Here is a 24065-nt window from a genome sequence, read left to right on the forward strand (position 1 = left end):
ACAAAGATCAAATGAAACTAAAGGAATTGAGCTTTTCTAGATTTTCAAGATTCAGCCAGAAGTCTTGAAGGACCTGGGTTCCTTCTGGAAAAAATGACGTTGTCCACCTCCCACAAGGCTGTACCTGTGTACTGGTATCCCATTTTTATGCAGGAAGCATGTCCTGGAAAACCTGAGTAGGAGTAAAGTTTTTATGAATTGAAACTTACCTCTCACATGCCCGGTATTATTATTTCAAGTTGCTTCTTTGTGAATTTCTGACTGACCTTTAAGACAGGCACTTAAAAGACTATGCTTCCAACTCTAGAAATAAAGATCTATGATCAAATGATTAAATATACAGGACCACTCTGCATATTTAAAAAAGATGCAAAGAATCTTTTTTTGGGCAAAATTTGGGGGCACATTACATCTCTGTAATATGAATGGTCACCATCATTTTTGTCATTTGAGTTACTTAATTAACTTTATTTTAAATACTTTATACCTAACCTTTTGCCAACAAGGATTTATAGGAGTTGTTCATTGAGCTGATGTCTTCAAATATCAGTTGGGCCTATGTATGTTTTCGTGGGATTTCTGGGGGTTGTTTTTTTTTTTGTTTGTTTTAAGGGGCACAGGTGAAATATTCACAGTGATAGGCTTTTGTTGCCAAAGCTTCTGGTAAGTGATGTAAAAAGTCCTGTACTTTTATGTACTTTAAGAATATTTGTATTTTTGTTTGTTTGTTTATTGAGACAGAGTGTTGCTCTGTTGCCCAGGCGAAAGTACAGTGGTGCCATCATAGTTCACTGTAACCTCAAACTCCTGGGCTCAAGCCATCCTCCTGCCTCAGCCTCCCAAGTAGCTAGAATTAAAAGTGCACACCATCGTGCCTGGCTATTTAAAAAAAATTTTTTTGTAGAGATGGGTTCCTGCTATGTTGCCATTGGCCTCCCAAAGTGCTGGGATGACAGGCATGAGCCACTGAGCATGGCCGGCTTTTGATTCTTGAATTTTAATTTTTATTTGGTCTTTCATACAAAATGTAGCAAATGAATCTGATATCATACACACTCAAAGACCCTTCCTTGGTTTCTACTTTAAGAGGCAATAACAACTCATATGTATAGTGTCAGAGACAGCCGTGAAAAAGTAGGCTTCTAAGCCAGAAGCAGTGGCCTGCGCCTATGGTCCCAGCTACTCAGGAGGCTGAGGTGGGAGGATCACTTGAGCCCAGGAGTTTGAGGTTGCTGTGAGCTCTGATGGTGCCACCACACTCCAGCCTCCCGCCTGGACAACAGAGCAAGATCCTGTCTCTAAAAATAAAAAAAATTTTGAAAAGGCAGGCTTTCAGTGATGGTATGTGCTAGGGTTCTAAAGTCACAGGAACTGGCAATCTTGAAACTGCTTCCTTGAGTGACATTCTCTACATGGCTGAGGAAATGAGTGGTCTGCCACACCTTGCCTCCTGTCCCCAAGTCCTCTCTCAGATGAGAGATTATTTCCTTACCTAACATGATTTGATTTTTTCACTGGCCAGTGGAATAATATACTAGCAACAACAATTAAAAACCCTTTATGATAAGCATTCATAGAGATATTTGAAATTATAATTAATTGTATATGTAATTAAGGAAAGGGCCAAGGTATGCAAATGATCTTTTTTTATTTGACTTTGAAAAAGCAAGTTAGTTTGTTCATATGAATGTGAGTCTTTGGTGTTCTATAAGTTCATCACCTCTGAAATTCATAACCCAGTTCAGGAGGAGTTGGAAAATTGGACAATTTTCCCTATTCCTACTCAGAAAGTGTGTATGCAGAGTGGGGAATAACATCACAGAGAATTTTATAATAAAACAGTATTTATCATGATTAACCTCTGGATAGGTAAATATTGACTCTACTCATTTTTATTTCTGAAAGGAAGGATATTCTTTTAGTCGTCCTGCCTTCTGTTTTGCCTAAAATCAAAATATTTGTGTTCCCTCTTGGTGTATAGATACTATCCCCACAAGATCCGTAAGATTTTTAAATTTTATAAGTAGAGAATGAGAGATTTATGGCAGTTACCCAGAAATATTAAGGACCAACTCTGCCTTGCCATACTGTAACATATACTGCAAGAATGACATGAGCCATTGTACTTTTTTTTAATTGTGATAGATTTAGGGGGTACAAGTTGAATTCTGTTACATGTATATACTGTATAATGGTGTGGAGTCTGGGCTTTTGATGTACCCATCACCTGAGTAGTGTACACTGTGTCCCATAGGTAATTTTTTATCCCTCATCCCCTCCTAACTTCCCGTTGTTTGAGTTTCCAATGTCGATTATACCACTCTGTGTGCCTTATATAGCCATACTTAGCTCACACTTAAGTGAGAAGATACAGCATTTACTTTCTATTCCTCAGTTACTTCACTTTGGATAATGGCCTCCAGGTCCATCTAAGTTGCTGCAAAAGACATAATTTCATTCTTTCTTATTGCTGAGTAGTACTCCATGGTATACGTATACCACATTTTCTTAGTCCACTAATCAGTTCCTGGGCACTTAGGTTGATTTCAGAGCTTTGCAATTGTGAATTGTGCTGCAATAAAATATAAGTGCAGGTGTCTTTTTGATACAATGATTTCTTTTCTTCTGGGTAGATACCCAGTACTGGGATTGCAGAATCGAATGGTAGATTTACTTTTAGTTCTTTGAGAAATTTCCACACTGATCTCTATAAAGGTTGAACTAACTTACATGCCCAACAGTGTAAAAATGTTCACTTTTCACTCATCCTCACCAACATCTATTTTTTTGACTTAATAATGGCCATTCTAATTGGAATAGGATATCTCATTATGGTTTTAATTTGCATTTCCCTGATGATTAGTGATATTGAGCATTTTTTGTATGTTTTTTGGCCATTTATGTATCTTCTTTTGAAAAATGTCTGTTCATGTCATTTGCCCACTTTTTAAAAATTTTTTTTTATTTCATGAAATTATGGGGGTACAAACGTTTTGGTTACATATTAAGACTTTGCCACATCCCAACCATGATTTGAGACGTGCCCTTCCCCCCTTCAACATTCATCAGTTGTGAGTTTACCCACCCCCAACCCACTGCCCCCAAAGAATATTACTACTGTGTGAGCACCTTAGTGTTGATCAGTCAGTGCCAGTGTGATGGCGAGTGTGTGTGTTGCTTATTCTTCCATTCTTGTGATACCTCACTTCGAAGGATGGCATTTGCTCACTTTTTAAGGAGGTTGTTTGGTTTTTTTTCTTGCTGAGTTGTTTGAGTTCCTTGTAGATTCTGGATATTAGTGATTTGTTGGGCACATAGTTTATGAATATTTTCTCCCATTCAATAGGTTGTTCATTAACTCTTTTGATTTATTTGTTTTGCTTTGCAGAAACTTTTTAGTTTAATTAGGTCTCATTTGTCTATTTTTTATTCTATTGCATTTGCTTTTGGGGTCTTAATCATAAATTATTTGCCTAGGCCAGTTTCTAGAGGGTTTTTCTTAGGCTTTCTCCTAGGATTTGTATTGTTTCAGGTCTTACATTTAAGTCTTAAACCGTCTTGAGTTAATTTTTATATATGGTGAGAGATAGGGATCCAGTTTCATTCTCCTGCATATGGCTAACCAATTTTCCCACCGCCATTTATTGAATGGTATGTCCTTTCTCCAGTGTATGTTCTGGTCTGCTTTGTTGAGGATCATTTGGTTGTAGGCATATGGTTTTATTTCTGGGTTCTCTATTCTGTTCCACTGATCTATGTGTCTATTTTTCTGTCAGTACCATGCTGTTTTGGTTACTATAGTCTAGTAATATAACTTGAAGCCAGGTAATATGATGCCTTCAGTTTTGTTCTTTTTGTTTACGGTTGCTTTGGCTATTCTGTACTTCCTTTTTGAAAGACAAAAAAGTGGAGAGTCAATAGTATTTTTCTTGAACCTGTAGAAAGCATTCTTTTCCTGTCATTGGCTTCCTATGCTGACATGTGCCATGAGCATGGAGTCTGCTGCTGAACTATACGCATTTGTATTACTATTTAAAATTCTGTTCTAACTCCTTACTTTACTATTTTCAACTGTTTTGTTTAGAGTTACAAGGAGAGAAACCTAGAAAATCACTTGAGAATGGCAGAAAACAAAGGGTGATATTATCATTTGTACATGAGACAATTGAGACTATTTATTGTCAACCTAGAATGAACTGCCCCACTGGTACCCATTTTAATAACCTCTAATGGAATGTCTGCCTCAGCTTTATCTGCATACACATCTTTATGAAATATTCTGTAAATTACAATGGGAAGAGGCCACAGATATCTGTTCTCATAAAAGAAAAAGTAGAAACAGTTTCTGGGGAGGAGTCACTTAACCACACACAAAATGACATTTGTGATTTTACTCTCATTTAATAAGGCAAATGCTTTTCTTTTAACAGAGGAATTCAAGGGCTCCACGGTTGTTGAGCTGATGAAGAAGGAAGGCACTACCCTCGGTCTGACAGTATCAGGAGGAATTGATAAGGATGGCAAGCCAAGGGTATCTAATCTGCGGCAAGGAGGAATTGCTGCTAGGTAACTGCCTCTCAGGGAAATCTGGGGGAAAAAAGACTGGGTGTAATTAATTCAAAAATTAAATCTGCATCAGAAAAGGTCACCAATAAATAAATGACAGCTGCCATCTGCTGGGCAGCACATCCCAGCAGAAGCACAGTGGGGCATGTCTCAGAAGCTCCTCCCCAGGACTGCCTGCGTGGCTATCCTGGCCTATGCTGAAGTCACTGGGGAGATTCCTGTGTCATCTCAAGAGCTGCCAGGCCCTCAGAATGTTTTTAATTTTTAAAAGCGTAGATGGATCTAGTCCCCAGATGTGCCACTAAACAGCAGATAAGCTGCAGTGGAGATGAGAAACTCTGATTATCTCCATGTGGAACAGAGGACCTAGCCTAGAACGTATACGGGGGCACAGCCACAGAGGGACAAGCCTAGCCTGGGAAGAGTGGGGACCCAGCCTTCAGTTTCCAAGAAAAAGTTTTCTTTGTCCCGCATCTTCTCTAGTTTCCTACTTGTGAGATTTTCCTTTTCACCAAGACAAAGAGATGGTTTCTGAAAGGACAGAAGGCTTAGAGGAGGAGGCCTCACCTGCCCTTCTTTCCAAGAATTGCAAATTGCACTAGTCATTGCCAAAGGCAAAATGTCCTGGATGCAGGTCAGGGGTGAGCTTGCTGCACCGATACATTCTAAATTTACCTAAGAAAGAAGAGATGGAATGATCAGGTTTCATTAAAAGTGAGGATAATGTACCTTAAATCCTGGACACCAGTATTCTTGACCACATAATTCCAAATTAAATTTTAGAGTTTTTGCTTTATAGAGTGTCACCCAAAATGGTGATTACTTTTAATGATCAGCCTATTTGTACAATTTATAAGCTTAATCCAGTCACTTGCTCCATGATCGGAAGGTGTTGTTTGTAAGAGAGGTTGATGTGAACGCAAGCACTGCAGTCCGCTTTATAGGCTTTTAAGACTTTTTTCCGCACCCACAGCCTTTCTTTTATATGAGTCACGGCCAGTCCACGATGCTAGGGCATCCTCTCTCCAGGCTCCTTCGTGTCTAGCCCTTGAAGCAAGTGTGAATGGAAGGAGCGGAGGGCTGTCATTGTCAGTTGTATTAATGCTGTAATTAAAAGTAGTGCTGGGCCAGTTATATTGAGTACTAAAAATGACCAAATATTCAATAAGGCACTACCATCTTACAGGGAATAAATCAAAATAATTAAAGATAAAGTCCTTGCCCTTCAGGGGTTATAATCTATTGGGGGAGATAAGATATAAAAAACATGAAAGGTTTGAGAGGAACAATGGCCTTGCTTGATAGTAAACAGCAACAACACAGGAGTCATCGCGGAGCACTAGGCAGTGAGGGTGCTGCGAGCGTCAGCAGACCTGAGGTACGAGCCACTGAGCCACCGCCCGTGCTGCGGGCTGCAGTCGACTAGGACGCTCTCTGAAGGAAGAATGATTGGAACTGGATTATATAAAATAAATGCATTAGCTGCTTCTATTTGGGGAGAAAATGTTATCGAAGGTCCTTATCACTGGCAGGAGTTCTAACTCCTATTATTGGTCTTGCTACCTGCTCTTGGTTTAGAAGTAGGGTCTGACTAACAGCCCAGGAGCAGCGGAAGTTCTATGGTGGTAAACACAGATGAGAATGTTACTGAAACCCAACACTTGCTCTGTAATTTCTTCTTCACCAATACCCTTTTTATCCATCCTGCTGTAAGCAATAAACAACAAAATAAGCTGACCCTTTCCTTAGTCCTGGACAAACTCCCAGCGAAGATATTAGAAGCTGTGAAATGTGCAAAAGGCAGGCAGCAAAAATGAGAAGGAATGAGGAAAAAAGACCTAGCATGTCTAGGATACGGATCCAACGCCAACTTTTTAGGGCAAAGCAACTAAAATAAACGTTTCTCTTTATTTTGTTTTACGGTGCTTTTAAAAATAAAAGAGGCAAAAGGTTAGGACAAAATCAGAGACAGCAGCAGACCCAGAGCAAGGCTTCCAAGGTATCACAGACAGCAGGAGTGAAGGGATCTTTTGACTCGTCTGCCCATGGCTGGCTCCCACCTTCAGGGCCAGCCATCTCCTGGGAGGCGGGGATGTCTGCTACGTGGGCCCAGTGGGACTGCATGCTTATTCATGAAGGGGAAACGGAAAAGGGCATCAGACTGGCCTGCGGAGAGGATGGGTCCACTGAAGCGACATTGTCTGTTTTGCAGAAGTGACCAGCTGGATGTAGGGGACTACATCAAAGCCGTGAATGGGATCAACCTCGCCAAATTCCGCCATGATGAGATCATCAGCTTGCTGAAGAATGTCGGGGAAAGAGTGGTTCTTGAAGTGGAGTACGAGCTTCCGCCAGTTTGTAAGTTATAGTAGCCCCCTTTATCTGTGGGGGATACAGTCTAAGACCCCCAGTGGATGCCTGAAACCAAGGATAGTACCAAACTCTATAGATACTCTGGTTTTTTTCCTATACCTCACACCTATGATACAGTTTACTCTATAAATTAGGCATGGTAAGAGCTTAATAATGATACTACTAATAAAATGGAGCAATTATAACAATATACTAGCATCATTACTCTTGTGCTTTGGGGCCATTATTAAGTAAAATAAGGGCTTCTTGAACACCAGCACTGAAAAACCAAGAGGGTCAATCTGAGAACAGGACAGCCACTAAGTGGCTAACAGGCAGGTAGTGTAGACAGTGTGGATGCACTGGATGAAGAGGTGGTTCCTTGACCACATTGGGATGGAGTAGATTATGTGAGATTTCATCATGCTGCTCATAACAGCATGCGATTTAAAACTTATGAATAGTTTATTTCTGGAATTTGCCATTTAATATTTTCGGGCCGTGGATAACTGAAACCACGGAAAGTAAAACCACAGATGAGGGGTGACTACTGAAATCACAACCCATGGGCAGAACAGCGGCACCACATTTTTTCCTAAAGTAATCAGCTTCTTAATTTTTTCCCTTTGCCATGAATATCTCATTACAGGAATGTCAGAATTTCTTGATATTTAAAAATTAATTAAACTGAAAAACTTGTAGCCCACTCAGGAAGAATTTAAAAGAGCATAGGTGTCAGTGAAATTATATAGGGCCCGTGTTCCATTAAGATGATCTGTGAACATTATATTTGCCACTTAAGATATTTTAATAAACAGTCAACCTATTTGTAAGATCTACGCGCTAAGAACCATGCAGGCTTTGTACTTAGTGACTAGGTTTAGCAAAAGCATATCTCGCATGTTTTATATTGACTCTTGTATAGATATGTTCATTTCTGAAGCATGAAAGTAAGCTTCAGAACACATTCTTGTCAAGGAATAATAGTAATAATAAGAGTAGCCAATATATTTTGATTGCTTACAAAATGTCTGGCATCATAAAGAACTTGACTTAGTTTTATTTATTTAATCCTCACCACAGGGAGGGTCAGCAGAGCAGAGACAAACGTTAGTGTCAAACAGCCAGGTTCAAATCCCAGCTTCACCTTACACTAGCTACCTGCCTTTGGGAAAGTTACTTAAGCCTTGTATGACTCAGCTTCCACATCTGTAAAATGGAAACGATGTTAGTTCTTACTCATAGATTTGTCATGAGACCTGAGTTAGTATTTGTGTAACACTTAGAGCAGTGCCTGGCACTACAGAAGTTTTTGATAAATAATAAATCAATCAACACTAAAAGATCAGCATTATTACCATTATTTTTCTCATTTTAGAGGCTTAATTAAGTTGATTATTTTTCCCAAATTAGTAGGCTGCAAAGTCAGTATCTGAACCATGCTTTCTGATTTCAAAGTCCATGTGCTTATTTATTGTAACATCTACCTATGATTGCTGCCCTGCATTAAAGCTATGCTGTTCTGGCACCACCTTTTCGATTATTAGCTTTTAACATAGATACTACTCTGGGAAAGCTCTCTGTTCTTCATACTGGTAAGAACTCAGATTGATTATGAAGAGTTGGTAATCATTCATTCAGCAATGACTTATTAAGCATTTATTATGTTCCAGCCACCACTATGTACCAGGAGCTTGGGGTATATCAGTGGTGTTTACATTGTAACAGGGGAAGACAGATAATAAAATAAAATCCTAATAAATAAACATATTATATAGTATGGCCCATAAATACTAAAGGAAAAAGAAAGCAGAGCAAGGAGAGGGACTGGGAATGCTGGGTTCAGGATGGGACTGCAATTTTAAATAAGGTGGGTAGGAACAGCTTCACTGAGAAGGTGATACTACTCAATGGCCTGCAGGAGATGAGAGAGTTGGATGTATGGATTTCTGGGGGAAGAAAGTTCCAGGAAGAAGGAACAGCAGTTCTAAGACCAAAAGGCAGGAGTATACCTGGGATTGTTTTGGAAACATCAAGAAGGCCAGTGTGGCTGGAGTAGAATGAACAGGAAGAGAATTAGGAAATGAGGTTAGAACAGTAAGGTGGTGGGGTTATTCTTGCAGGCCATTGGGAAGATGTGAGGTTTCGCTCTGAATGATACAGGAAGCCACTGGGTGGTTTGGGACAAACGAGTAATAGGATCTGATTTACGTTTTCAAAGGGTCTGTCTGGCTGCAGGGGGCCAGGGTAGAAGCTAGGAGATGAGTTGGGAGCTACTGCAGTGGTCCATGTGAGAGGTGGTGGTGGAGATGGTGAAAAGCCATCAGATTCTGGGCATATTTTGAAGGTAGAGCCAACAGGATTTCCTAACGCATTTGATATGGGTTGTGCAAAAATAGAGGAGCCAAGGATAACCCCAAGGCTTTGAGCCTAAGCAACTGGAAGGATAGAGTAGCCATTAACGGGGCTAGGTAAGAATGTGGGGAGAGCCGATTGGTGGGGGGAAGATCAGAAGGTGCCTATTTGACATACAAGAGGAAATGTCAAGAGCTAGAGGTATGGTTTAGGGTTTGGGAGAAAGATCTGGACTGAGAATGTAAAATTGAGAGTAATGAAAATATAGATGGTATTTGAAACGTGGTCACCAGATCAGAGCACTCAGTGCACATAACCAATCACAAGTTCTTATTAGGAACATAAAATCTAACACTGAAAATCTAGTAGTCATTTTGCAACAAAATCAATTTAAGACTTCAAAAACCTTGCTACAGTGTTTTTCATTTTCATCAAGTGTAGGCAGTACAATAGAGCGTTGAGAGCTTGGGCTGTGTCACTCGTTAAATGGCAGCTTTGCCCATTTCTAGCTCTCCAACCTTGAGCACGTTATTTAAGTTCTCTGAGCCTTAGGTTTCTTCATCTGCAACATGGCAACAGTAGTTACAGGATAATCATGAAATCATTATTTAGACCATTATCATGTATTTGGTAAGCAACTAATAATGTTAGCCATTATTACATTATTACACAGAAAGTACTGTGTCTTCTTGAACTTTAAAAGAGCCAGTTTGCTTTGAAATCACTAGCTCGAACTATTGCCAGAAAGGCAAGAGAAACTAGATGTCTAGAGCTAATGCTCCTTGATTATGCATTTTTATTCTACTGGGGACATGAATATCAATAAAACATAACTTCTTCCTAAAAGGAACTCTTAGTTTAGTTTTCAGGGGAACGCCAGTAGTGAAGATGTGCCCAGCGTTATGGGTGATTCAGAGCTGGGGGTTTCTGGGAAGACTTGGAGGAGGCAGTGCCGGTCAAGGAGAAAGAGGCACATTCCAGGCAAAGGGTACAGCAAGGAGGTGAGAGGACAGCCCAGTGCACGGGTTAAACTGCAACAGATTGCGGCTGCTGGAGCACAAAGGGGAAGTCAGAGAGGGCTTGGAGAGGGATGAGGCCAGTGAGGTAAACAGGAACCAAACGGGGCCTTTTAAGCCATGTTGATGGAGCTTGGCATCAAGTGGGCAGTAAGGAGCCCTTAAAGCCTTTTAAACTGGGGAACAGCATCATTAGCTCTGAGTTCTTAGATATATCATTTTAGGAGGCCAAATACGAAATAGACTAGAGGTTATAAACCAAAAGGCTATTGCAATTTTCTAAAAGAAAAGTGATATCCTGATTAAATATAGCATTAGTAAAGTTAAAGAGAAGATTGGTATCAGAAATGTTTAGTAGTTAAAACCTATCATGACTGGGTGATTAAAGAGTATGAGCTTTTTCTTCCTCACACAATAAAGCTGATGGAAATGGAGAAAGAATATTTATAAATGCAAAACTGTCAATTTTTATTATGGAATTTGGAAAGATGATGTCTCTTCTCTAAGGATGAGCTCTGTCTCTTTCTATTATGTTTGGAGAAATTAATAAGATCTTGGAATACAGGGAGATTGAGGGATTAATAAGCTTCCCCTTCACTTAGCTCAGACAGCTAGAGCAGAAACGGGCCACCCACAGCTGCTAACAGATAAGCCGTCCAAGGCCAAGACTGGTAGCTCTCTCAAGATCACAGCCATTTGAGGCTCAGCTAACTCAAGTTCAGAAAGAACAGGCTCAGCTAACTCAAGTTCAGAAAGAACTGGAGGAAGGAGTGTGTGTGTGTGTGTGTGTGTGAGAGAGAGAGGGAGAGGGAGGGAGGCAGAGAGACCCAATAGAGGAAAAATTGAAGTTTGACCTTGGGCAAGACACTTTTCTGGGATTCAGTTTCTTTATGAAAATGAAATGATTGGTCTGCATAAGCCCTAAAGTTCTTTTTGACTTTAAAATTCTGTGATGCTTTAAGACTGCATTTAGAGAGAATGCTACCAATCTTTGTCTTAGATATTTATATATTAAAAGTTGGTCTAGAGGAGTGCCTTCAAATTTTTTGTCACATAACCTATAAAGAATTTTGAAATGTTAAATAATTCTCATCCATTTTTTAGTTAACACTTAAAATTATCATAAGCGTAAATAGTTAGAAAGGATACAATTTCTGGCATGGTGTTTATTTTATATGTTTTTAAATCTGTTTCCATTCAAACTTTAAACTGCAGATTTATCTCATTGAATAAAAAATGTCTGCCCTTGCCTTTTCCTTTGGGCTTTCTCCCCATTTTAGTTTTAGTCAAAAATGAAGTGCTAATCCCACACATGGGGCGGACATCTTGCCTGCTCCTCCTAAAACCCTCAGCCACCAGTCAGTATTCTTCAGAGAGCTTTACACTGTCTCTTCAGGCTCAGGTGACAGAGTGGGAAATGGACTGTGAGAAACCCAGGAATATCAAGCCCTGCTTCCTCTCCATGGTGGAAAGCATCTGTCCTCTGAGCACAGAGAAGGGAGGGCCATTTTCTTGGGTCCCAACAGCACGATGCCACATTCTGCTTTAATCTTGGTGAACATTTGTCTGCCACTGCCTGAAAGTGGTTTATTGAAAAAGCCTCAGTGAGCGTGCTTCCAGGAAAACGTAGCCGCTCTACCCCATATCACCTGGATCAAATGCACCCTCCCTGCACCACCCTCTCTCCTCTCCGCTCACATATGGAGCTCGCATATTTGGGTTTTCAAATTTAAGGAAGAATTTTCACATGATTGCAAGTGAAGCTCTAGTCCTAGTGAAATAGCCCAAGATCACACACATGGTAGCAAACAGAGGCTATTTATTCAGAGCATGCTACAGCATGTAGTCAGCTGCCATCCCTTGTTTGACAAAGACTGAAAGGCAAGCAGGGGAGTGGGAAAGCTTTATGGTAAAGAAAGGAGAAGGCTCCAGGTATGCTTTGATGGGAGGCTGTTGGCATATGAAGCTGGAGGCGGCTGACTGGAAGGAGAGTGTCTCATGTAATTGGAGAGCTTGGTCCTGAGTTGGAAGGACAGAGTGGGGAGGGATAGAGAAACTGGTGGTTATTGACCAAGTCCTAACCATTCTGGACCAATTGCTGCAGAAGTCGTGGGTTAGCTTGCAGGGCTTCTTATGTGGACCAGAGTTTATTATCCTGTATGTCCTGGCCATTGTCCATCTGTGTATTCAGTCTCTCAGTCAACACAAAGGAAAGACTGGCATGTCAGCAAAAGTGTAGAGCTGTGCTGCCCAGTACAGTAGCCACTGGCCTTATGTGGCTATTGAGCAATTGCAGTGTAGCTAATTGGAAATGAGATGTGCTGTAAGCGTACAGTATGCACCGAATTTCAAAGCCTTTGTATAAAAAAAGAAAAAAGATGTCATTAACAGTGTTGCTAATATTGAGTACACATTAAAATGATAATATTTGGGATATATTAGATTAGATTAAATAGAGTAAATTATTAAAATTCAAAAAAAGTCTGCCATGTAATCTGATTGGCAAAGGCTGTTAAACTATCAGCTAAATCAGACCAGCTTTCTATGAAAAGGAGTCATTTTTTTAACTCACGTAAATGTGTTAAAGCATGTCACTATAACAGTCTTTCTTCTCAATTCTAAAATAGGTAGACAGGTGATAGGTGGTGGTGATGGTGATGGTGATGATGATGATGATGATGGAGTCAGTCAGTCTCAGGTCTCCTCCACCTGAGTCATTTTGGGATTCAGTCTGAAGGAGCAGCAGTGACCCAGAGGAAGCTTTCTGTGGCAATGGCAGAGGGAAAGGAGGAAAAGCGCAGTCACATGAGTGCATTTCCAGCCTCTGCTTGCATCTCTTAACATCCCAGTGCAAAAGCAAATCACATGGGCAAGAGCAGCATGATGAGGTGGGAAAGTCCACAACTTCTACCGAGGTAGGAGGTAGGGAGGCAGGCAAGGAGTATGTAATTTAGAAAAATATAATCCACCAGAGGAAAATTACTAGATAAAAGTACATGGAGATTCACATAATGAAACAAGGGACAACAGTACAACTAAAATACAGAGGAGGAGTATTTTTGAATTGTGAAATTGGTTTCTACCTAGCCCTTTAATTCTTTGGGTAAGCCCCTGAATTGGATCTTTGTATGCACATACACATGTATGAAGTATTGAGTAAAATTTACATGGTAATGCAGGATGTCTGGTACCGAGTGTGAAAACCCAGTCGCCCAGAGCCAATCATGCAAATAAAAACTATAAAGACCAAATCAATTTCATTAATTATATTAAAATGCAGCCAGCATTCACATTTATCTTTGTAAATGATAGAGAGCAATAGTGTAGATAATCTAAAGCTGTAGATAATCCAAGGTCTTTACATTGACTTTAGATTTGATTATAAGATTTTGTAGTCAGCAAGATTTAGCTAAAGCAAAATTAAAATTGCACTACTTTGCATTCCCATAGCAGATACCCAGTCAACAAGGACAGGTGGCCCAGAATTAGAATTCAGTTGTATATAATTAAAAGTTGATTTAATGATAAAATGAAATAATATTTGTAAACCACTTTGAGAATTCTGGGTACACAGTAGATGCTCATTAATTATTTCTCTCCATAGTCTTTCCTTTCGTCACTTACCAATAGAATAAAAAGATAATTTTCTTAACCAATTTCTTCAAGTGGCTTGTTGGGTCATGGAAATAAGAAACATTTGGTATGAGCTCAATTTTTTTTCATTTAATTAAAACTGTACCTCAACATTTTCAGCTGTTTGTATGTACTGGTCCTAGTTGATGAGAATAAGCTGAAATTCCCCTGATAGCAAAAATATGACATTTAATTAAATCAGCAGTATACCAAAACATTTGTTCAGCTGTAGGTTTATGTTGTTTTTCAGCAGATCCAAATTCTTATTGTACTTTATGTCCCAGCCGATAGTGTGCAGTTTTATGAATTTAAATGTGTCCTTTTCATAACCATGTCTATTCCTTTGAGGGTTCTAAATTTTTTATAATTAAAAATAATTGTTATTAAAGCCTAATTAAAACTAGTTGCTGTTTCTGTAAATGGCAAGAAAAGTTTTTTTAATAGCTTCCTTTGAATTCTGCCTATATGTTTCTTGTTGTTAGTTTTATTTAATAAACTTCAAGATCTAGTAACAATGTAAAACATCTATGATTGATAATGAATATGGCATTAGATCATTAGATATCACTGTACAAAGTCAAAATAAGGGTCTGAAATGGTCTACTTCTATACCTTACAGAGTTTTTCTGTCTCCATGATTAAAAACATCCCTGTATTCACAACTATAAAATACTAATTTTTAGAAATTTTGTGTTTAATGTAGAAATCGTACAGAAATAGACAATCACATTACTCACCATGTTCTCAAAAGCAGTCTTGCAGAATATTTTAGTGACTATACCTTCATACACCATATGCCCTCATACAGGTATGTAGTGTAATTAGAGATTGCATAATGGCCACGCAATTTCATTTTGTGAAATGAGAGCAATTAATTGGGCAAACACAACATGAGGATGATGTATCAAGTAAACATAAGTCAATCTTTATTTTCTCAGTAATAATATTTTGAATGTACTTAGAATTTATTTTACCCAAGTTTCATTTGGGTTACTGATGTCTTTGTTTGATAGCTATTTATATATCAGAATATCTATTAGCATCAGCCTAATTATTGATTGTAATCTGAAAACAATACTTTTTCTTCCTATACCAGCTGCAGAAGTAAAAATAAACACAGAAATTATTTTATAAGTTTTACAAAAACCATAGTTTTTGCATTTTTACAAAGGGAAAGCAATTGCATTTATCATATAAATATTGTCTCTCTCATTATGTGGAGTTTAAATAATATAAATATTGCCCTCTATCTTGAAACTGGGTAGAGAGAAAAGAAACTAGCTATGATTTTGGTTCCAGTTGGACCTACATGAGTCATTTATACAGATGACTATTTTATGGTATCTGCATGCCATTATGATTATTTTTTCTAGTATTTTCTTTGAAAATAAATTATTTCTTTTTTATTACTCAAAACAAATTATTTGCAACAGGGATCTGTAGTATTTTATGCCACATTGAAAAATTTAGAAATGTTATTATTATTTAAAATTTATATTTCTCTCTTTCTTTCTTCTATTCAGCCGTACAAGGATCAAGTGTTATTTTCCGAACAGTGGAAGTCACGTTACATAAAGAAGGCAATACCTTTGGTTTTGTAATACGAGGTAGGTGGTGATTAGAAAATATGAACCATCAGATACTCCTGGAAAATTTGCCAGTGTAATATTGGGAGTAAACTAGAAAGTCATCCACAAAAAAACTGATGTTTCCATTGTGTAAAGTCACCTTTTAATATCTGCACCTGTTCTTTAAGTAAATAAAACAATGAGTAAGAATCAAAGTGGAATCCAAATGATGTAGCTTTCTTTTTTGGTTCATTAATACATAGCAAGAAACTACTGTTTATAAACCTTGTCAATTCAGTCATCCTACTGCTTTGTCACTTTTCAACGTGTCTTTTGCCTTTCCTTTTATACTTTATCACTGAATCAAAAATGTTGACGAGTACAGCTTGATTTGATTTAATACGCTAGGATGAAGCAACTTTGTTTAAATTAATTTCTCCTAAAATACATTTTGTTATTGTAGCTTTCTAAAAATGGATTGAAGGTAATCTAATCTCTTAGGTACCTATGTTCATAAACTCAATTCGTCATATTACAGGATGGCACTGATAATAAAGATTTCAGGTGACTCCAACTTGTCTATAAAACCATTGATTCTAAGGTGTAATTCTAGCTTTTATTATTTTGTTTTTCTTATGAACAACTTCACGCCTTAAAGACTAAGCCTCATTAACAACTCTCAAATTCCTAGTATGACAATGAGGTTCCATGGGAAGCTACTCAAGCATCAGGAATTTTTTAATATTTCACATTTCTTGATTTTTTTTTTCACCTATAACATTTTGTACTTCACCAGAGTCAAAATTCTACAAATTTTTAAAGCATTAGTTAGAATTAAGCATCTTAATAAATATACATGCATCAAAGAATAAAAGAGATATGTTCACTTGTACAGACTTCTGGACCACATTTTTGTAGGCTTTAAATAACTTCCTTAACATGTTGGTTGAACATAAAGTTTATGAAATTTGGTATAATTTCTCAATGAGAATCAAGTAAAGGATTTAAATTTTTAGATCAGTTTGAGGCTCAACTGGAGGTTTTTCTTCTCAAAAGGCAGTCACTACCCATCCCTTAAGAATCATGGGTTAATTAGAATGAGAAAGTACTGTGGGTAAAAATTAGCATGGCAGAAAAGACATTTTGGTGTAGATGGGACTTGAGCTAAACTTAGAACAATGGAGAATAGCAGGACCATCAGGAGAAAGGAGGACGTTATTGCAGATGGATCATATTAATTTCATATTGGAGAATTTCTTCTTAACATGTTAGAAGGGAACTTTGAACATTATAATTAGCTTTTAGCTAATGAGTAGGATTATATTTCTAATGCTATTAAGTCACAGATTCTAAAACTTTGACTTTCCAAAAATGGCACATTGCACTAAATGAAAAATGACATTCTGGCCTAAGCCTTGGAGAACTAAATTTCAGTTAATTCCTTTCCACTGAGCCAAAGGAGGTGGGTTTGGCTAATAGGAAAAGCTCTCTGCCACTAAGTTGCTTTTCACTTTGGACAAGGAAACCTTCTCCATCTGGTCATTCTCAACTCTAAAATTGTAGGTAGGTTTGCTCATTTAACATATGTTGCCTGATATTCAGATTTGGTCTGCACTGTGACCCTGGCATTGATATTTTCAAAAAGCAGCCCAGTTAATATTAATATGCAGCCAAGAATATCACTGGTCTCTGAGTGATCTCTGTTTTGTCTTGTTACTCTCAATTTCGAGAACCTAATTGAATCACACACAAACTTGTTTCATTAGAAATAATGATAAAATGCCACATATCAAGAAATTTAGAATTATCTCACACTTTAACATGCACTCACTGTTATGTATTTAAATTTGGACTTGTAAATCAAAATTATGGAAAGGTTTCTTGCTGTCTTCAGCCCCCATTTTTCAATGCCCCTTCTAGGGAAAAGCAAACCTATCCTTTTATGAACATCTTGCAAAAGAGAAGTTACTTAATAGTATTTACATAAATATGAGTCAGCATTTGATATAACTTAGTGTCATGATTTTCATTTTAAAATTTTTTTCTGAGAGAGCAGTGGATTTCCAATTTTAAGTAAAGAGGAATTTTTAAAGAAGCCATTGAACTGAATCAAAGAATAAAATACTGAAATGCAGCTTTTACCCGTCACCTAGACTGAATGAATCACTTGTAACAGAAGTGAGCACAAAGGAAGCATTTACCTTCATCAGAAATGGTGAATGCCTTTTAATTTTTCTCTGAGGCTAGATTCCTTAAGTTGACCTCCCTACCTGTGCCAAGTTTGGGAAGTATCAGTCTATTCTACCAGGCAAACACTAAGGAAGTAATAGTTGACAATAGCATTCATATCTATCAGATACTGGCAAACTAGAGACCACCCAGATGGGCAGCCAGGAGGAGGGTGATGTACAAGGAAATCGAGTCACGTGAAGAATAGTTAAGGAACCTGGGAATGTTCAGCCTTAAGAAGATGAGACTTAGCAGATGTATAATCTCCATTTTCAACTTTCAGAAAAACTTTTTTGTAGAAGAGAGCATAGATTTTTGTTTTACTGCTCTAGACAGTAGAGCAAAGTCCAGTGGATAAAAGTTGAAGGATGGCAGATATCAGTTAAACACTAGGAAGAGCTTTCTAAGACCCCTACGTGTCCAGATGTGGTGTGATCAGCCTCAAATCTAATAAGCAGGGCAGCACTGGTGGATTTCAAGTGGGAGCTGAGGGAGCACAGATTAAGGAAATCATACAAAAGAGTTGTGGATTAAAAAGAGATTTACAATAAATTACCTTTCATCTTGAAGGGTCTGTTTCTAAGAATTCTTGGGGAGAATTTTTTTTTTTTTTACAGAAAAGTAATATCCCCATTTAAGCATTGCAACTGGCCTGACACGATTTTCCAAATTTGCCCCAATCGTTTGAACATCCTACTTATAATGGGGACCACTTTGTTCACCTGAATTTTTTCTTGCTTTCTTTTGTTTGTTTGTTTGTTTGTTTGTTTGTTTTTTACTTTAGGTTTTGCCTCCTTTAGGTCAGGTAGACCTACTCACCTACATTTTAGCTCAGGTTGATTGGCACTAGGCGTACACATCTGCAGTTTGTTTAATTGGCAGCTCTTCTAATTGGGCCAGTACTTGTTGTGATCAGTTCATCCTCTTGCCCTACCCGTTGTTGACTGTTTTATGTATTCCCTTGTTGCAGCCATACATTTACTGAAAGGTGGAGAAATGGTGACTTCAAATATATATCCTGTACATTAATAGAATGAGTAAGACCTTTAAGGCTATTACATGCCTCAAGGAAAATTTTACGTATTTCCCTCCATACATCAAGTGTGGCATTTCTCAGCTGGCATTTTGTAAGTGAAATTTTTTAATGGCAACAATGAAAACATTTTTAAGCCGTATCCCTTTTCTTTGCTAGGGGGAGCACATGATGACAGAAATAAATCTCGTCCAGTTGTGATAACGTGTGTTCGTCCTGGAGGGCCTGCTGACAGGTAAAACTTTGTCTTTCTGTGTCACTATCCAAGATAGAATAAATAAAGCGGGGGGCTTTGGCATAGAAGTTGATGAATTAGAAATTTCATGGTAAAAGATAGGCATGAAGTATATACGTTAGAATGTCAAAACTGAACGAGTTTGGGCTGTGGAATCAGAACAAAAATAAGGTTTGCCTCCAGATCCATACTTACTAACTCTATCTTTGTCAAGTGACTTAGTTTTGAGCTCCATTTCCTCCACTGGAAATGGAGATGATAATACCTACCTTTGAGGATTGTTCAGTTTTATTAAAGATTAGAGATAGATGATGCCTTGCAGGGGCTTTCATAGGGTTGGCACTTAGAGAAGGCAGCTGGCTCTTTTGAGGCAGACACTTGAAACGCATCCCCACTCGCTACTCTGCCAACCTGGCAAGATAGGTGGGGCGATGAGACTTTTGCCATCAGCATCATCCTTATCATTATTAGTATTACCTTTTGATGGTGACTATGTAGGCCAGAATGGGAGTGACTTTTAATAAAATGGAAGGAATTTTATCAGCCTCTAGAGTCTTCTCTTTCCTACATTTCTCTTCCTTGCTAAAAATGAATATGTGAAAGATAAGAGCCTTCAGCTTTCCTATCATAAACCGTCTGGTGTCCCAAGTAAACTCACAATTTAGGTGTTTCTGGAGATATTTATCTCTGTATTAGTTTCCCACAGCAAAAGTCTACTACATAATGATGGGGGAACACAACTGCTGCCGTTAGATACTGCTGAGGGGTAGAGGGCAAATGGACTGACTACTCTTGTCTCTCTCTGTCCAGACCAGGGTAAACATTAAATTCTTTTGTTGAGAGGTAGAAAGAACAATAATATCTACTATTGATTAAGCACTTATTATGTGACCAAAACTGTGCTAAGTGCTTGGCAGACATCATCCTTACAACCACCCTCTCAATGGAGTATTTTTAGCCACAGTTATAGATGGAAAAACAAGCCCCGTATGATTAAATGACTTGCCAGCAAGTAAGTGCAAGAACTGGGAGAGGAACTCACGTTTATTTTCCTTGAAAGCTCACACCATGAGCTCACTTTTAAGAAAGAGGATAGCTCACATAGAATATGCAAATAGGAAAACATGGGTTTCTCACCTGTGCTAAAGTATATGTTGTACCTTTGCAGAGGATAACACAGGCAGAAATTCTGCCTTTTTCCCCTCTCATGCCTCTCAAGTGAATTATTCTTCCTGAAGCAAATTAGAATATTTCCATTTCTTATTAACATTTAGAGTTGGAGTTGACAGAAATGTCAAAAATAGGCTACAAATTTGTGGCTGACATACCTGTATGACCAAATCAATTTAGGACTCCAGGAAATCTGAGAATTTAAGATCAAAATTTACAGTCAAAATACTTAGAGAGTTATCTAGGTAAAAGACATTTACGTAAGAGGTCATTTTTATTCTTTCCAAATCCTAAACTTACATCCCATCATTTGGTTTTCTCATCTTCATGCCTCTCCCTGAGGCAGGGAGGATGTAATCTGGGGACCTCCCTGGCTCTATGTATGTGGTGTCACTAATGTCCTGAGTCATCTTCTCCCAGTGCCTTGAGTGTCTGCTCACAGCAGGGAGAATACTATTTGCCTGCCTCTTCCGGGGAATGTGAAACTGAATCAATTTAATGATTTCCAAATGGCCCTATAAATCAGTAGGGAAATTTACAGACCAGGGAAATTTCTCACCAGCAGTCCCTATCCTGCTTGGGTTCACCGGTAATAAATTGAATGAAATTAGCAGGCTTTTCTGCTCACCTGACTTTGCAAAAATAAGTGAATGCTATTTTCTCAGCTCCAGTAAATCAATTTTAGACATTCAGGCAAAATTCTAGCAAAGTAAAAATGTGCCTTTCTTACTTTGGTACTCCAAGAGTTACCTGTGGCTAACTAGATTATTTGCTAATGTGCAGTTATTTTCTCATTACTGATTGTCATGTTATAGCAATTTTCTGTTCAGGGTTACGTCTTTATACCCTGATGGTCACACTTGCTGCTTAAAAAGATTGCAAGTGGGGTGGATGATAGAACGTATGTACAAGAATGATTTTGCCTACGTGACTATTCATGCTAAGCCCCACGATGCTAAATTAGTAAAGACTGTTCTTTATTCTCCCTTCAGAGAGGGCACGATCAAACCTGGCGATAGGTTGCTCAGTGTGGATGGAATTCGGCTTCTTGGAACGACGCATGCTGAAGCCATGAGTATTCTTAAACAATGTGGACAAGAAGCCACACTGCTGATAGAATATGACGTCTCAGTAATGGGTATGTCGGAGTCCTAAGGGTGTAATCTCTTAAGCTCCAGAACATGTCACTTCTGTCCCTGATAAACCACTTTGGATTAAGTATGTATTATTATGCTCTCCTGTAGCAGACAGAATCTCATCAGGACTATAGCTTTTCACTCTGAGTTCAGGAAGAGGTTAGAGTTCTCACGTCAATAGGTTCCATGATGAACTCTCATTCCATCGGAGCGTTTCACCTAGCAATCAGCTCTTCTGTATAGATTGCCCTTGGCAGCAAAGTATTTTTCCCTTCCAAATTACAAAAATAGTATTATTAACTTAAAGATTGGTACTTTTTCTTTTACTGCATGGAGACTGGCAGCAGCAGGAGATTCCTTTCCTTCTTATAACTTCACAGTATAAAGCCAGCTAATCAGATTAGAATTCATAGAAATGACCACTTATTTCATCATCAGATTTAGGGGCAAGGAAAAGAAAGGGGGCATGTAGTATAATTGATTAAAATAAAAGGTTGAGTGCAGTATTCTTTCTTTCTTTAAATAATGATTCTAATGAAAAGAAACTATTTCTATACTCATACCTGTAGTAAAACTGGCAAGATAGTTCTATGTGCCTTTTAAATGTTGAGAGCCAAAATTTTGTGTAATGTTAACTAAGGCAGAAAAATTATGAGAGAATGCATTGGAACTTGAAATTGAAACCTAAGTCATGTTGTGAGCACTCCTTAGAGTTAGCGTACTTGATCTGGTGACCTGACTTCTCCAGCAAGTTCTATGCTAGCAGAGAAAAACTCCTTTATTTCCCACTCTGTATGATTCATATATAACAACATTGCCTAAGAGTATTCTTAATCTGTTTGCTGGGTAGAAATATCTTAGAGAAGTATGAGGTTTCCTAATAGGCTTAAAGTGTGAGATCTAAGGAGTTCTTAGCAGGATAAATGATGTGATATGCCCTTGACATGTAGAGTTCACAAATGAATATTCCTTCCCTTACTTTCCTCCCTTCTTTCTTTCTCTCTCCTTTCTTCTCTCCCTCCCTCTCTTCCTCTTTTCTTTTCCTCTTTCTTTTATTATATGGTTTTTGAGTTAGATGGTTTGAATTGTTTGCAACTAAACTGATTTCTAGCTATTTATTTGGACCCTATGACTTGATTTCCCTGTGCCTTATTTGTCAAATGGGGCCTAGTGATCTCTATTTTAAAAGGCAACTATGAGGATAAAATAAGATTATGTAAGTAAAATGTATTTTAAATGATCAAACAAATGGATTATTAGCATTAAGAATTGAAACAGATGTTTGACATTTAATACATTCATTCAGTCTACAAACCTGTATTGAACTAAATGGCAGGTACCAGGAATATAGAGGTAAACAAAACAGACCTGATCCCTGCCCTGATAAAACTTGCAATGGATGGGAAGGATAGACAGTAAACAAGGACATTACCAAACAAATAAACTCAAAAATTGTGGTCATTGTCATAAAGGGCATGAACAGGATTCTGTAATAGAAAGTAACGGAGCATGGGTGGTGAGGGTTGGCAGGTGCTTTAAACAGGGTAGTCAGTGAAGAAGTAGCAGCTAGGTTAAAACCAAAGGCTTAGAAGGAGCCCGCTCCCAGATGGATGATAAGAATATTCTGTAAGGCCTGAGCATTCCGCCTCAGAGAGACAAGGGCTTCCCTATTGGGGTGGATACCATTTTAGGGAAGAGCCCTCCACATTTCACTATTGCCAGGGTCAACAGAGGATGGGGTGACCTGCCTGTGTGCTTCTTCCTAACTCACACTCACATTCTCAATGACACCTGACAGTTTTCCCACCCGAGAGTCCCCTGTCAGCTCCCTAATGCAGGGAGAAGTGGGCCTTCGGGAAGGAAACTCATTAAGAGTTCCTCAAGGTTACTGGACATAAGATCTGTATACCAGCCAAAAACAGAAAGTTAAAGTTTTAAGATGCCATTTATAAGAGCAATAAAATCATAAGGTTCCTCTAACGAATAAACCTAACAAAAGTTATATGAACTCATTATAGATTTAAAATATATATATATACACACATACATACATAAAAGAACACTTATATGAAGCACTATATCATGTGCTTGAAGGGCAAGTTTTAATATCTAAAAGATGTCATTTATCTCAAATGTATTCATAAATTTAATTCTATTCAAAATCTCAAAAAAGGATCTTTGAGATTACCTGAATAAGCTGTTTCTAAAATGTATATGGAGTTAGAAAAGGTAAAGGGTAGAAGGGAAAAGCAGCCAAAATGTTTTTAAAATAATATGAAGACAGAGAAGCTTGTTCTACCCAATATTAAGACCCATTCTAAAATCATGCCTTAAGTCTATGTAATATTAACATGGGGCAATAAAGAGAACAATAGAAGAAGATAGAATGCCTAGAAATAGGCCACTGCAGATACAGAATCAAAGGTTAGTCATACATCAGTGAAGAAACATTGAACTCATCAGTAAATGATGCTGGGATAATCAATTAGCTACATGGGAAAAAATAAAAATTAAATTCCTACTTCATATCATGCCCCAAAATAAATTCTGTATTTATTTAACCATTTCCCAGTAGACTCTTGTTATAAACAACTAGAATAAGTATGCTTTCATTCACATCTTTGTATTTCTGATTTCATTAAGACAATCTGTGTATTTGTTTTTAACATGTTTAGTACATAACTCTAAATTGTCCTTCAGAAAGGTTGTTCTATTTTATATTATTACCAGCAATGTTTTCAGTGTGCCTATCTAGCTAGAGCTTGTCAATGA

The 24065-nt window shown here is 38.1% G+C and overlaps 1 protein-coding gene across 1 annotated transcript in view; it reads left to right on the forward strand.

Moving 5' to 3' along the window:
• GRIP1 (glutamate receptor interacting protein 1) overlaps positions 1-24065 on the forward strand; it is a 613176-nt gene that overhangs the window by 476230 nt on the left and 112881 nt on the right. Inside the window, exons 3-7 of the mRNA XM_045553418.1 lie at positions 4431-4566; positions 6779-6924; positions 15446-15529; positions 18912-18987; positions 21150-21295. Coding sequence (XP_045409374.1) covers positions 4431-4566; positions 6779-6924; positions 15446-15529; positions 18912-18987; positions 21150-21295 — 588 coding nt within the window. The remainder of the gene's footprint in view (positions 1-4430; positions 4567-6778; positions 6925-15445; positions 15530-18911; positions 18988-21149; positions 21296-24065) is intronic.

The sequence above is a fragment of the Lemur catta genome, chromosome 6 (genome assembly GCF_020740605.2).
Source record: "Lemur catta isolate mLemCat1 chromosome 6, mLemCat1.pri, whole genome shotgun sequence".
NCBI lineage: Eukaryota > Metazoa > Chordata > Mammalia > Primates > Lemuridae > Lemur > Lemur catta.